This window comes from Notothenia rossii, assembly GCF_949606895.1.
Source record: "Notothenia rossii genome assembly, chromosome: 4".
In the NCBI taxonomy this organism is placed as follows: domain Eukaryota; kingdom Metazoa; phylum Chordata; class Actinopteri; order Perciformes; family Nototheniidae; genus Notothenia; species Notothenia rossii.
In genome coordinates, this window is record NC_136902.1 from 54,738,177 (window position 1) to 54,751,965 (window position 13,789).

General features: G+C 41.5%; 1 protein-coding gene across 1 annotated transcript; it reads left to right on the forward strand.

Annotated features, from left to right (window-relative positions):
• Positions 1 to 1,675: 1,675 nt before the first annotated feature.
• Positions 1,676 to 4,945, forward strand: LOC307037129 (piggyBac transposable element-derived protein 3-like). Its single transcript, XM_079677900.1, has 4 exons — positions 1,676 to 1,879; positions 2,233 to 2,463; positions 2,565 to 2,717; positions 2,879 to 4,945. Exons 1-4 carry the CDS (start codon positions 1,822 to 1,824, stop codon positions 4,426 to 4,428), a joined length of 1,992 nt encoding a protein of 663 aa, XP_079534026.1. The 5' UTR covers positions 1,676 to 1,821; the 3' UTR covers positions 4,429 to 4,945.
• The last annotated feature ends 8,844 nt before the right edge of the window (positions 4,946 to 13,789 follow it).

Here is a 13,789-nt window from a genome sequence, read left to right on the forward strand (position 1 = left end):
GCAGAACAAGACGACCCACCCCCGTATACAGATGTTGATGACAATGATGAGTTTGTTTAAATTATATGGATGTTCGGAGATGAGATTGATCAATGAAACACCAGCCGATGTGATTCTTTAAATGATATCATGTGAAGAAGTGAGCAAAATTAAAATGGAGTGAATCCATTTCAATTTACTTCATACTATTCCAAGATAGTATATTTTTATTATTCCAATTAATTTTACACTATTCTAAGATAGTCCATTTTATTTGACTTTATTATTTTATACTATTCTAATATGGTAGATTTCATGTTGTAGAAATCATTGCTATTCTAAAATGGTTTGTTTCTTTCACTTTGTAAAAACAAGTGCCTTAACACTGAGCGTGGTATGAGAACGGTTTCTGTGAAAGGAGGGACGAAGACATTTTCTGATACCAAGCCATTGCTGCTATTTTGAAGAATGATATTGAATGCAAACACTAGAAGTTATACACAAGGGACAACTTTTAGGTTTGAACCAGGCAAATAATTTATTTTGTATTTTTGTAAAATTAAGCCTATTGAACCATTCCATTTAGATTGTATGTTTGTAATATGAGATATGTACTATGCGAAGTTCAGATGAAGAACTCATTGATTTCAGTATTATACACACCTTTTAGGTGTGTAAGGAGGGACTGTTAGAAATTAAAATCAATGTTTTGATGGTATAATGTAGCTTAAACATACCGTCAGTTTAAACGCTCTTTTATACTGAAAAACCAGAAATTCTTGTGCACAAGCAGTTAAGCTTTTATTCTGAAAATCCTTCATCTACGGTTAGCATTTAGCATGTGGCTAATATACGATTTCCTAAAGAGGTGAATTGAGTAGCGAAATGACTTGGAGTGGTGCGAACCGAAACCTACTGATTTAACACTACAACTATAGATGTCGAGATACTACCATGCTGAATATTAAATGAAAGTACAGTTTATTTGAATACATTATTGTTTACAGACGAGAGTAGCATGTGACAACATCCGGAAACCAAACCAGCCGTAAAGTATTTTCTGTATGTTTTAGAGTATTGATTACAGCGTTTAGAATGTGTTACATGAAAAGTGATGAAAGAGAATATGAGGAGAAAAGGCGTGTTAAGCATATGTTGAAGGTGAAAAGTACCAATCCTCTGTTTAAATGCAACAACGGACATTTGAGGCGAGGCGAGCCGGCTGGCGGGGAGGAGCCAGCAGAGGATATATAACGGCACCGAACGGGGGATGGGCCTTCTCTTCTTGCTCAGGAGAGTCAGATCACAGCTGTTTTCTGCCGGAACAATATTCTGTCTGTAACACTACCGCGCCTTTTTTAATTAAAGTATCCCATTTGAATCTTTTCAGAGACTCCATTTAGTCTCATTTTAAAGCTTCTCTCCTGGACGCGAGAATAAAGAACATATTTAACAGGATCCATGTTTATTAATACGTTACACCGGCCGCTCTCCCCCTTGTGTCCCCCGTGTTACGTCACACGCGGGAGGTCACGTGCCGAGGCTTTTTTATGCGGAAGTGAACATTTCTTACAAAAACGACGCCAGATGTCACTGTAGTGTATATTTCTGTATATTTTTGGGAAAATCTAGTGTATTCATCATTTTCCTACACATTTATTCACAGGTGTCTTTAACCTGGAAGTTGCTCTTAGTGGTCACATGCGTGGACAGCACTTTTTAGCTCTTATGTCCACAATGGTGTACACTGCTGAATTGGGGTCTTATAGCCACATATGTGGACACTTATACTGCCATCTGGTGGTGTCAGAAGAGTATAACATACAATGGTAAAAATTCAAGATGGCGGCAAATACGAGGGATGATTCAAGTGGCCACTCCAGACACAAACATCGATCAGGTAAGAAGTCCTGCCTTATTTCATGGCTTATTCTTATTTAGATATTTATATAAGCGTTGGATATTTGTCATGACAAGCAAATTTGGAAAAAAAAGTGTAAAAATAAGAACGTAACATGTCGCTAAACATGAAGTACACGTTTGTGTACTTATGGACTGAAGCTCGTCGAAACAGCTAATATACTAGTAAACATGCACACATGTAAAATGAGAAAACAAGTATATCTGGTGCAGCTAAAAGGCTGTACATTGTCTAAATGTAATACATAACAATTCAATCACTAAATACATACATAAATTAGTTGGATTAAAACGTTGTACAGTACCATTGAAATCCATTGTTTTTATTTCCAGAGCGTTTTTCTTTACACCAAGCTATGCAGCTACTTGGCTTGATTGATGAAGACAAGTCAGATTTAGACCTATCTGACAATGATGATCCCATCCTGGATACAAATTACCAACCATCACCACAGGAGGAAAGCAGCAGTGAGGATGAGGGTGACAGTAGTGACAATGAGGACCCCATTCCTGAGCCCACAGAGCACAGCAGAGGACATAAACGTCGCCGTGGTGCAGATAATGGTTAGTCAAGACCCAGTAGATTTGTGTTTATGTTATGTAGTTAGGGCCTCAGCCAGGGCTACGTGAAGGATTGGAGGCAGAATGCTTATTTACATTGACAGGGACAGAGAGTACAGGGACAGGTTCATCCCACACTCCCAGACGTCGATGTCGAACTGTACCGATTGAGACTGATCGTGCAGAAGATGACTCTGAGGAGCCAACACCAGGACCAAGCCAAACCAAAAAAAATAAAAAGGGAGAGTCCAAACAAGGTAATTGTTATTATTTTAGCATGCCTTGAGGGTAAATCTTCAAATTTCATGTAAACGTCCACACAGATTCAAGTTTTTTTGCTTACATAGATAAAATGTAACTTACTGCAATAAATACTATACATACTAAATACTATTTTATTCTGATTCTGGTTGTGCAGGACGTGGAATACGCTGGAAGGCTACTCCATTGACGCCAAACCTTGCGGAGTATCAGCATCAGGACGAAAGCGATCTGGACAGACATGGCTGGACCCCACTAGAGTATTTTGACCAGTACATCGATAGAGATCTGATGACACTGATTTCAGAATGTTCTAATGCCATGTCACTGTCTAGGAGTGGGGACCCACTCAACATGTCAGTCGATGAGGTCTACCACTTTTTTGGTGCCTGTATTTTAATGTCCTGCATCCGATACCCAACCATTAGGATGTATTGGTCCAAAGCCTTTAAAATCACTGCCATCACTGACAGATTCACGCGTGCCAGATTCTTCAAACTGAGGGGAGCAATAAAAGTGGTAATTGATGATGATGTGCCTGAAGATCTGAAGATGTCTGACAAATTCTGGAAGGTGGGGCCTTTTCTGGAGCGGATTCTGCGAGGCTGCAAGTCTCTGAATCGACCTGATTGCACATCTATTAATGAGCAAATGATACCCTTCTCGGGAGCCTGTCCGTACAGACAATATCTGCCAATGAAGCCCAACCCAGTTGGCATTAAGAACTTTGTGTGTGCTACAGCAGATGGCATTGTGCTTGACTTTGAGCTCTATCAAGGTACACAATCACTGATCGAGAAGGTCGAAGAACCCGAGGGCCTGGGCTTGGGAAGCTTAGTCATCGAGCGTCTTTGTCAAACCCTGAAACGCGGCACAAAAGTGTATCGTGACCGGTTCTTCACCACCATCAAAGGTGCGCAACAAATGATGGAGAAGGAGCTGTACATAACTGGTACAATAATGAAGAACCAACTCGCTGGAGCGAACGACAAGTTACCCAGTGACAAAGCCATGAAAAGCGCAGGAAGAGGTACCTCATCAGAAGTGTCCGCTGAAGATGGAAAACTGTGTGTAGTGAAGTGGTATGACAACAAGCCAGTACTGCTGATGTCTGTTGTTCATGGTACACAGCCTGAGGACACCTGCCAGCGCTGGGACAAGAGGTTGAAACAATATGTCACTGTTTCGCGACCAAGCATTGTCCGTGAGTACAATACCAAGATGGGTGGAGTTGACTTGATCGATAGAATGATCAGTTACTATCGCATGAGCACCCGTACTAAGAAGTGGACAATGCGGATGGTCATGCACTTCACGGATCTGGCTTTAGCCAACAGCTGGCTACTCTACCGCAAAGACCATGCAATATGTGCTGGACCAAAGACAAAACCCATCCAGTTCCTTGAGTTCCGTATGGAAGTGGCAAAGATCCTCTTGGCCCAGCATCACGGTGCAGATGCTGACCTATCGGAACAATCAGAGGAAGAAGATGCACAACAAGGGGTAAAACGTCATGTGACAGAGGTGCCCCATGTCTCGGTCCGCAGGAGGGCTAATGCCCACCTCCCAGAGATGATGGGCCTGAAGAATGCCATGCGCTGCAGACAACCAGGCTGCACTGGAAGAACCCGAGTGCGCTGTGTGACCTGCAAAGTGTTCTTGTGCATGCAAACCGAACGCAATTGTTACTTAGCCTTTCACACATAGGTGATGGCAGTGTGATGGCAGAGATTCTGTGAAGGTCATCAGGTGACCCCTGGGCCTCCGTAAGCAGGCCGGGTCCTTCTGTCCTCAATGTTCCCACCCTTTCACATATCCTATTTTTTACATTACGAATGCAACATTTCACATGAGCCATACTTTGACTGTCAAAAAGGGGCAACATTTATTTTTATTTTTTTTCACTATGACGTTCCGTCATTTGTTGTACGTACCGTGTACGTAACGTGACAATTTAAAAAATGATTTGAATGTTTTATATTTTGTTACAGGCATACAATGTCATCCTGCAATTACTGTTTACACTGTTGCAGCTTTTCAAATGATCCATGCATTAGTTTTAACTGTCCAAAGGGGCAAAAGTGCAATGTTTCCATGTTGTTTTTACTCTGATATTCAAAACATGTTCAAAAATATGTGTGTATGTGTTATTAATACATGCAAAAGCAGTCAGGAAAAACACTGCTGTGTTCAAGGTGGAAATAAAGAGTTTTTCATTCTATTACTCAATGGTGACTTAATTGGGTTTTATGGAAATTCGGACCAAGAATCCACATATGTGGACATCATTTTTCTCTAAAAGTACATCATATCAAAAGATGATTCTTAGTTTTTATTCTAATTAGGGTCCAATAAGCCCAAATAGCAAAGAGAAATAAAAAATGCATGTAAAAAAACAGCTTGGGCCTTAGGAGGTTAAGTTATAAATCAAGGGTTTTTATTATTATTTACAGCAGGGGTGGGGAACCTTTTTCCTTTCAATTTTTACAACATCCTCAGAGGGCCTCACAAATTATTGAACTCAACCTCTGCTTAAAAAAAAAAAATCACAGCCAATTCATTTGGCCTTTCTTTCATTCTGTGCAAAGTAAAAGCAACCTCTTAATCCAGATATCTTACCATGACTCGCGCATGCATGCATGCATGCAGGCGCGCCGGATTCATTTTAGAATTGGGGGGGCCAAAAAAAGTGCGTGTGTATGGCCCAATCCCAAACTACGCCCTAGACACTCCCCCTCCGTGACGGAGTGAACTCCGTGGAGTGACACATGAGGCTCCCTCCTGTCAGATGGAGGGAGTAAATACAGCGGCAAGCTTTGGGACAAACTCCCCTCTCTCCGGCAGAAACAGGAAATGCCGTAACGGCTACAACGGTTTCAAATCAGCATCTCTTTGACAAAAAATGTAAATGAATAACTCAAATAAAACTCCAAACATCTTTAATTGTGTTACTTTTTTGTAAAGCTCTTAGTTTTAAACCTGATGTTTATAAGCTTCTTAGTGTTTGCAACAGTCTGTAAATATACACAATTTTATAATAAAATGCACACATTCACCTTTTTCTAGACTAAACACAGGTATGATCCTAAGTAAAAAAAAAATGAGGTTATCATGAGGTTGTTAACATCGCAATTTATCACTATCGTTTAGTGGTTTTGCAAAGAATTAACCACTCTGTTTTTGTACCATTCTGCGTTGAAGTACCTTCTCTTTGCCCAAATAATCTACTAGCGGTCTCCTTTTTTCTGATAGTTAGCTGTACAGCTTTAACCGCCTCAATGTCCCGACAGCAAACCTCCATGCAGTTGGAACCAGCCTGTTTCGGTTCAACAACGGCGGCGGTGGGGTCGGCGGCGGTTTTTACAGTTTCTGCGGCCGCAGACTAGAGCTGCTGCTTTTGGGTTCATCTGGCTTCGCTGTTTGAAGAAGGTCCAGCCTCCGGAGATGTGGTAGTCAGGGTTGTGACCTTCCAGTTGTTAAATTTAAGTTTAGATTGACCGTATTTAGTTTTCTTCTGCGCTGGTTCTTCTGACATGTTTGCAAGTGTATATATTCTTTATATCTCTAGGTTAACGGCTGACACACACAGCAGAACAACGTAACAAATAAAGTAAACAACGTAACAAATAAACAAATCTAAGCTTTTTTATTGGTTGTAATTTACATGGATACATTTGAATGGTGTGACAATGTCCTATTTGATTGGGTTAAAATGTACATATTCTTCCTGTTATGTCTGCCTGCTTTATTTTACCTAATGCAAAGTGACCTGCTCCATCGAAATCGTTCGCATTGACCCGAAGACACATTTTGATTCCTAGCTTTCTAATGAGATCAGGATTGTTTTTGTACTCCAAATATTAAGCAAAATATGTCACATTATATAATGACTGTTACAGAGTCATCGTTTTGAGAAAAAGGCCTTTAAAGTGTTTCTCTTCTCTGGAATCCATCGATCTGATTGATTATTAGCGGAGCAAATGATCAAAAATACTACGGAGGGAAGATATTTTCGTTTGGATTACTGCACTCACGGGAAACACCGGCTGTTGTTATGCCTGTTGTGACGTTAAATTACTCAGTTCTCCGCTTGTAATTATGCCATTACAAACTTCAAACCTGTGTTTATCATCTGCATTTGCCGAAACAAGTTTAATATTCTGAAAGCCAAGACTTTGTTTATTTGAAATCAGATGAAAACGAACTGTAACGGACCCTGCCGTGTTATCTATGATTACTATGCCTTACATTCATAATTTCAGCGGGAGGGAGGGGGAGCGGCGCTGCGGAAGAGCAGAGTGGCCAGTGAGAGGCGAGCTGTGGTCTTCCCTTTACAAGCTTAAAAAATGCGTGTAGCTAATGAGATTGAATATATATAACAATACAAAATAACAAAATATACACAGCTAGATCAGATCGCGTTTTAGATGCGACTTTAGAGTAGAGGGGAATTATTGAAACGGGATTTGTACAGTGTTCCGCGCCGCGTGTATATACGTGTGTGTTTGTGTATTTTTGCGTTTGTGTGTATTGTGTTTGTTTCCCGGGGAAAAGACTCACGAGAAACACCGGCTGTTGTTATGCCTGCAGTGACGTTAAATTACTCCGTTCTCCGCTTGTAATTATTCCGTTACAAGCTTCAAAGTTGTAGGCCTATTTATCATCTGAATTTGCCGAAACAAGTTTAATGTACTGAAAGCCAAGACTTTGCTTATTTGAAATCAGATAAAAACAAACTGTAACGGACCCTGCCGTGTTATCTATGATTACTATACACCTTACATTCATAATTTCAGCGGGAGGGAGGGGGAGCGGCGCTGAGGAACAGCAGAGTGGCGAGTGAGAGCTGTCATCTTCCCTTTACAAGCTTCAAACATGCCTGAAGCTAGTGAGACTGAATATAACAATCAAAAATAACAAAATGTACACAGCTAGATCAGATCGCGTTTTAGATGCGACTTTAGAGTAGAGGGGAATTATTGAAACGGGATTTGTACAGTTTTCCGCGGCATCTGCTGCTGCGAAAATGTGGGGCAGGGCTGAAAAGTGGGGGGGCCAATGGCCCCCTGGCCCCCCTGCTTCCGGCGCCCTTGCATGCATGTGCACGGTGTGGCATGACCACCAAAACAGAAAGATATGGACACAAGATGTGTGCAAATGTATTTAGTATCCATGTGAACATAATTTAAGTGGGGGGGACCTAACCTCCTCTAGGGGGCTCCAGGGGCATGATCCCCTGGGAAGATTTTTTTTTTAAATATTGAAGTTAAAAGCATCAATCTGGTGCACTTTCAGAGCAACATGAGGAGATCTATGGAGACATCTCTCAACACCCATTTGAAACAGAACTGTGAGCAGATTTTCTTTTTGGATATTTTACAAATCAGTTATTTTTAACAACTTTTTTGTTACTGTCATATAGTATTTTATACCTGTTTTTCATTTAGTCTCATTAATAACTATAATGATCATATCAAGGTGTGCCTTAACCTCACTGAGCTGAGGTTATTTGAGCCTCTCAGGAGAGAGAGCTCTTCCACCTGGTTGTAGAAAAGCTCTTTAAATTCGTTAGCATAGCTAGCTAACCAGATGCTAATAACAACAGATCGCCACTGTGCTTCCAACTAAAGACACAGCCACGCAAACACTGCAGCATGTGTACGGCTCCTTATGGTGTACTGCAATATTTGAAGAGCTGGAGCGGCGTTCCGGTGCTTTCCGTAAGCACTCTAGTCTAGTCTACACTAGGGGTTTCACCAACTAATCGACTAGTCGACTAGTCGACTACCTTTACCACTAGTCGGCGCTGTAGGCCCTAGTCGACTAGTCGTGAAAAAAATTGAGGTAAACGAGGTGCTGCAAAATAATCCAAAACACGTCCGACATTCTTATATGGCAGTACTTAAACGAAGATGTAACCAACTCCACAGTGAAGTGTCAGTTGTGTACAGCTAGGGTTGCCACCTTTCAGAAATAGAAATAAGGAACACCCCTCACGCCGCGCGGGTGTCCGAAACTCCTGAAATGCATAGAAATATATCTATTTTTTATATGAACCAAAATGCTTTGATTTAAATAATTGACATGATTTCACATACCATAATAGCCTCTGGGCCCTGGGGTCACTTGGTGGTCAGTAAGGAAGGGTCAAGAAAGCATTTACTGTAGTCATACTTAGTTTAAAGTGCTTTATTAGCAATGAACTTGTAAACTTGTATGTTTAAATACATACTGTGCATAGGCTGAACTAGCCTGAACCTGAGAACAGCACCTAAATTAAATAAGCTACAATAGAATGTGCTTTAAGTGTAACATTTGAACCTGAGCATAGCCATAGTAAATTAAACAAAGCCTGCCTGCATAGGGCACGTTAACTGAAACAGAACAGCACCTAAATTAAATAAGCTACAATAGAATGTGCTTTAAGTGTAACATTTGGGAACAATTAAACTTAAGGCAGAAAACAATGAAATGAAACACACTTGTAAACTTGTTACGGGTGATTAGACTGACCTAGGCTGAACTTGAGCATATGCTAGTCTGTATTATATGCATATAAAGTGCTGTAACAGCTGTAACAAAGCCTGCCTGAGGACTCTTTTACGAATCATCTTAAAATGAAACACTTTTGTGAACCTGTTATGATTATCTGATTGAACAAAATGACAAATGAAAAGATTGATAACATCACTCCCTGAGCCAAGTCTGAACCTGGCCGCATACCCTCTGCTTCATAACTGGGAGCCACCAGTGGAGTCAAGATACGCCTAAAGAAAGTGCATAACATAAAACTAATAAACAGATAAAAAATAAAGTGCATAACTTCCCTCAACTCCTTTATGTCCTTTTTTTTGTTAGAACAGGTTTAAACAGTCCCCTCTCTTCCTCACTTCTTCTTCCAGGAGTACTTCTTGTTACTTCTTGCAGCACTGAGCAGCTCCTTGTCTTTCAGAGCTGTGGTGTGGAACTCTGGACAGGTCTGCTCAAAGTTCAGAGTAATGAGGAGCTCACTCCTGATGAGCTCCACTGAGCACCTGCTCCTGCAGTCACTCCACTTGTTGTTCATTCTGGAGAAGATCCTTTCCACGTATCCAGTGGATGCTGGGATGCTCAGGATGTGTCTCATGATGGAGAGCATGTTGGGCACATCCACTTCTTTAAACACAGCCATCCACCTCGCAGCCACACCCTTGGACTTCCATGCATCAGAATATTCTTCTCTGAGCCTCCTCAGGATTGTATTGGCTGTGGTGCACTCATCGTAAAGCTCATTCATCTTCAATTTATTGATGAGGTTGAGTTTGGTAGCCACCTTCTCAATTTGATTAAAGGTCAGGTTGCCATGTTGGAGTAAGAGAGGCTGCAGTGAGAAGAGCCAGTTCTCTTCGGAGAAGTCGAACCATTTCTCAACATATGAAATGGCTGTATTGAAGAATGCAGTGAATTCGGCCCTTGCCATGTGTGCGTCATGAGGGAGGAGGCGCTGCAGCTTTTGCCTTGTTAGGTACCCATAGAACTGGTCGTCTCGTCTCTGTATGAGCTTTTGCCTGAATTCATCCATGATGGAATACAACTCAACACAGGTGGTTCTATTGCTCTCCAGGCTCTTTACTACTTCCTCAAAGAGGGAGAGTATATTGTTGCAGAAAATAAGGTAAATCTCCACAATGTCTTCATCTTCCACAGTTGAGTCTCTGTTGAGCTTTAACAAAGCTTGCACTTGCTTGGGACACTCGTCTCCTAGACTAATGAAGTACGACTTCAGTGCAGTCCAGGTCTGCATCAGCCGATGGATGGCTGGATTGAGGGAGAGCCACCTGGTTGTCACATGTCGTAGGATCTCTTGGAATTCAACGTCACAAAACTCACAAAATTCTTTGAGTGACTCTCTTCTTTTTGCTGAAATGGAGAAGTGGCCATAGACCTTCAGCACAACATTCTCCACATCTACAGTAAGCTTGTCAAGGGCGTGCTTCACTGTGTTGTGCACTATGTGGGCATGGCAGTTTCCTCGCAGCAGATCGTTTTGTTTTCTCTTCAGGTTGGTGAAAACAGAGTTGTGAATTCCATAATTGACATTTGTGTTGTCAGCACTGAATGCAGTCACTTGATCCATTGACAAGCCAAATTTCTCAAGGGATTGTTCCAGGAGAGCTACAATCCCAGCAGCTGACTCATCTGGATTCTCTATGAAGTCCAGCATTTTGTTGGTGACACCAGACTCTGGAGTGAAGTACTGGACAGCAAGGGGAAACATCTTCCTGTTCCCTTTATTGGAAGCATCGGTCTGTATGGAGAATGGGAGGGGTGGTGATGTTAAGATCTTGAGAACATCACCCACTGCCTTCGGGGCCAGGACGTCTTTCACCAGTGCCTCTTGCTTTGTTCTCCCCAAAGTCATCTTCTTCACCATTTTGGAATCAGATAGAGTCTTTTGATTGAGCTTGTGTCCACAGTCAGCACTGTTGTAGCTGAGGTTATGTTTTACTGTGTGGTATACCTGTGTCACCTCAGCTGCAGTAATCTAGAGGGGGGAATGGGATGATGTCAGATTATTACTTTCATATTGTTGTCACTATTTATTTTATTTATCAATCAATCAATCAATCGTATTTATTCACAGTAGGCCTATTTATTCACAGTATTTATTTGCTGTTAATCTATTAGGAATAATTTCAAATGAGCAGCATTAGCATAACAACATAAGAGTTCTGATTCTGAATCAGAGATGTTCTTTATGGTTTTATTTTTTATTTATTTATTTTTTTCTTCTGTCGGACATTGTTGTTTATTTATGCATTTTAACCTAAGAATGCCTGTCTTGTTATTGTTCCTTTAGTTTAGACCTGTATTTAGGTGAGTATGTGATGTGTATTTTGAGTCTTGTTATTTTGTGTTGTACTGGATGTGTGTTTGTATACAAAAATCAATAAAAACACTTTGATTATTATTTCATATTGTTGTCACTATTTATTTTATTTATCAATCAATCAATCAATCGTATTTATTCACAGTAGGCCTATTTATTCACAGTATTTATTTGCTGTTAATCTATTAGGAATAATTTCAAATGAGCAGCATTAGCATAACAACATAAGAGTTCTGATTCTGAATCAGAGATGTTCTTTATGGTTACATTTCATTCTATATTGATAATATTAAATACACGTTTATTTAATAGACTTTAAAATCATATCGGTATGATATGGGACCAGGGGTGGGTAGAGTCTCTACCCACCCCTGGTCCCATATCATACCGAATCAATCTCAGGAGATGTTTCAGCTAGGAAGAACTGTGACACTGGTGCTTGGCTCCTTTGTGTTCTGATATTTCTTGAGTGGAGATCCCCGGCTGCGTGCTGTTTGACATCAGACAGCCCACCGTGCGACACTGAAAATGTTCTGCGACATGCTTTGCAATTTGCCTTGTAGTCATCTTCAGGGACCCTATCAAGCCACTGGTTTGCCTCTTCCCATTCTCGTCTGTATTTCTGTTGTCGGTGTTTCCTCTTTTGAGGACGAGGTGGCGTATCTGAAGACATCTTGCATTTGTTTTTAAAAATCACGCCGCGACAGAGCGGCGTAATGACGTAACGTAGCGAGCGTAACGACGACAGGCAGCGCAAAGGGGCCGGGCCGGGCTGACAGGCAGACAGACAGGATTTGGCACAGAGGCAGAGCAGAGAGGAGAGTCCGCGGAAGGTCTTGCCCACCTCCCGCCAACATATTTTGCTGTTTTTAATATTTCCTGTCCTTTATTTTGTTCATTATTGTTAGTTCAGTGTTCACGTGTGTGTGTGACAGACGTGCATGGGACAGATTGTGAAAATACGGGACAAACTGCGTTCCGTATTGGTTCAATACGGAACGCAACATTTAATTCCCAATTACGTAACAAATACGTATTTCAAGGAACGGGTGGCAAGTCTATGTACAGCTGTACTGAAGTACAATACAAATGCATCTGCTATGCGCAACCATCTGAAGATGAGACACCCGCTGCCGACAGCTAGCACTAGCAGTAATGCTAGCACCAGTGAGCAACGGACCGGCGTCAGCACTGAACAGAGGCAAACGAACAGCAAGAAAACACGGGTCAACAGTGATGAGGATGATGAGCTACGGGATTACTGCCAGCGGACACCGCATATCCCCACAATGGATAATCCACTGGAGTGGTGGGCAGAAAACGTGCACCGCTTCCCCCGCTTTCGAGGAGCTACCTGGCTATTCCAGCCACAAGCACCCCGAGTGAGAGGGTTTTTTCCCTGGCAGGCAACACTGTCAGCCGAAAGCGGTCAAGCCTCCTTCCCTCACATGTCGATGCGTCGGTGTTCAAACCAAACCAAAAATATGGAAAGGTGGACGTTATCGTGGAGGACAGCGAATAAAGTGTTGCGCACTGGATTTACGTGGCATTTATGTAAACAAGAGTTTTTTGCTGTCGATTTTATTGAGTCCAGTTACTGTTTGTTATTTACTCAGCCATGTAACACAAATTAAAATGCAGTGTTTAATGTTACTGTATGAGTTCCAATATAAAATACAGTTGTACACCTGTCTTTGTGTGTCTTTATTATGACGTAACGACTAGTCGACTACTATTTTGAAAAATGTGTCGACTAGTAAATATTGGTAGTTGTGAAACCCCTAGTCTACACTCCTTTCAGACGAGACATAACCAAGTGAAGACACGTTACGCTCGTGTTGTGTTCAAGGAACCTGTCCGTGGCCAGGAAAAACAGGCACTCGCTTGTTTAGTTATTTTGCGATCTAGATTTCTTCTTCTTTTTTGAAGTGAGAAGTTGTCCGTCAGTCGGACGGACTAACGGACGGACTGACGGAGCCCCCCCCCCGAAAAAAAGAAAACTCAGTCACCCAAAGCAGCGTTAAAAAAGCGGGAGGCGCCGAAAAGCGACTAATTTGCATCACTGTTATATGCAGCAAATCATACATTAACAAAAAAGTGCTTTACATATTTGGTTCTCTCTACTAGTACTGTACATCCCATCATGCTGTTTATTTTTTACCTTAAAAAACTCTCCAAAGTACAGTACAATTGTATAAC

Excerpts from the sequence above, each read along its gene's own strand:
- LOC307037129 (XM_079677900.1), top strand. The coding sequence starts at position 1,822 with ATGGCGGCAAATACGAGGGATGATTCAAGTGGCCACTCCAGACACAAA. Across the intron at positions 1,880-2,232 it reads CAGACACAAACATCGATCAG|AGCGTTTTTCTTTACACCAA; the intron begins GTAAGAAGTCCT and ends TTTTATTTCCAG. Across the intron at positions 2,464-2,564 it reads TCGCCGTGGTGCAGATAATG|GGACAGAGAGTACAGGGACA; the intron begins GTTAGTCAAGAC and ends TTACATTGACAG.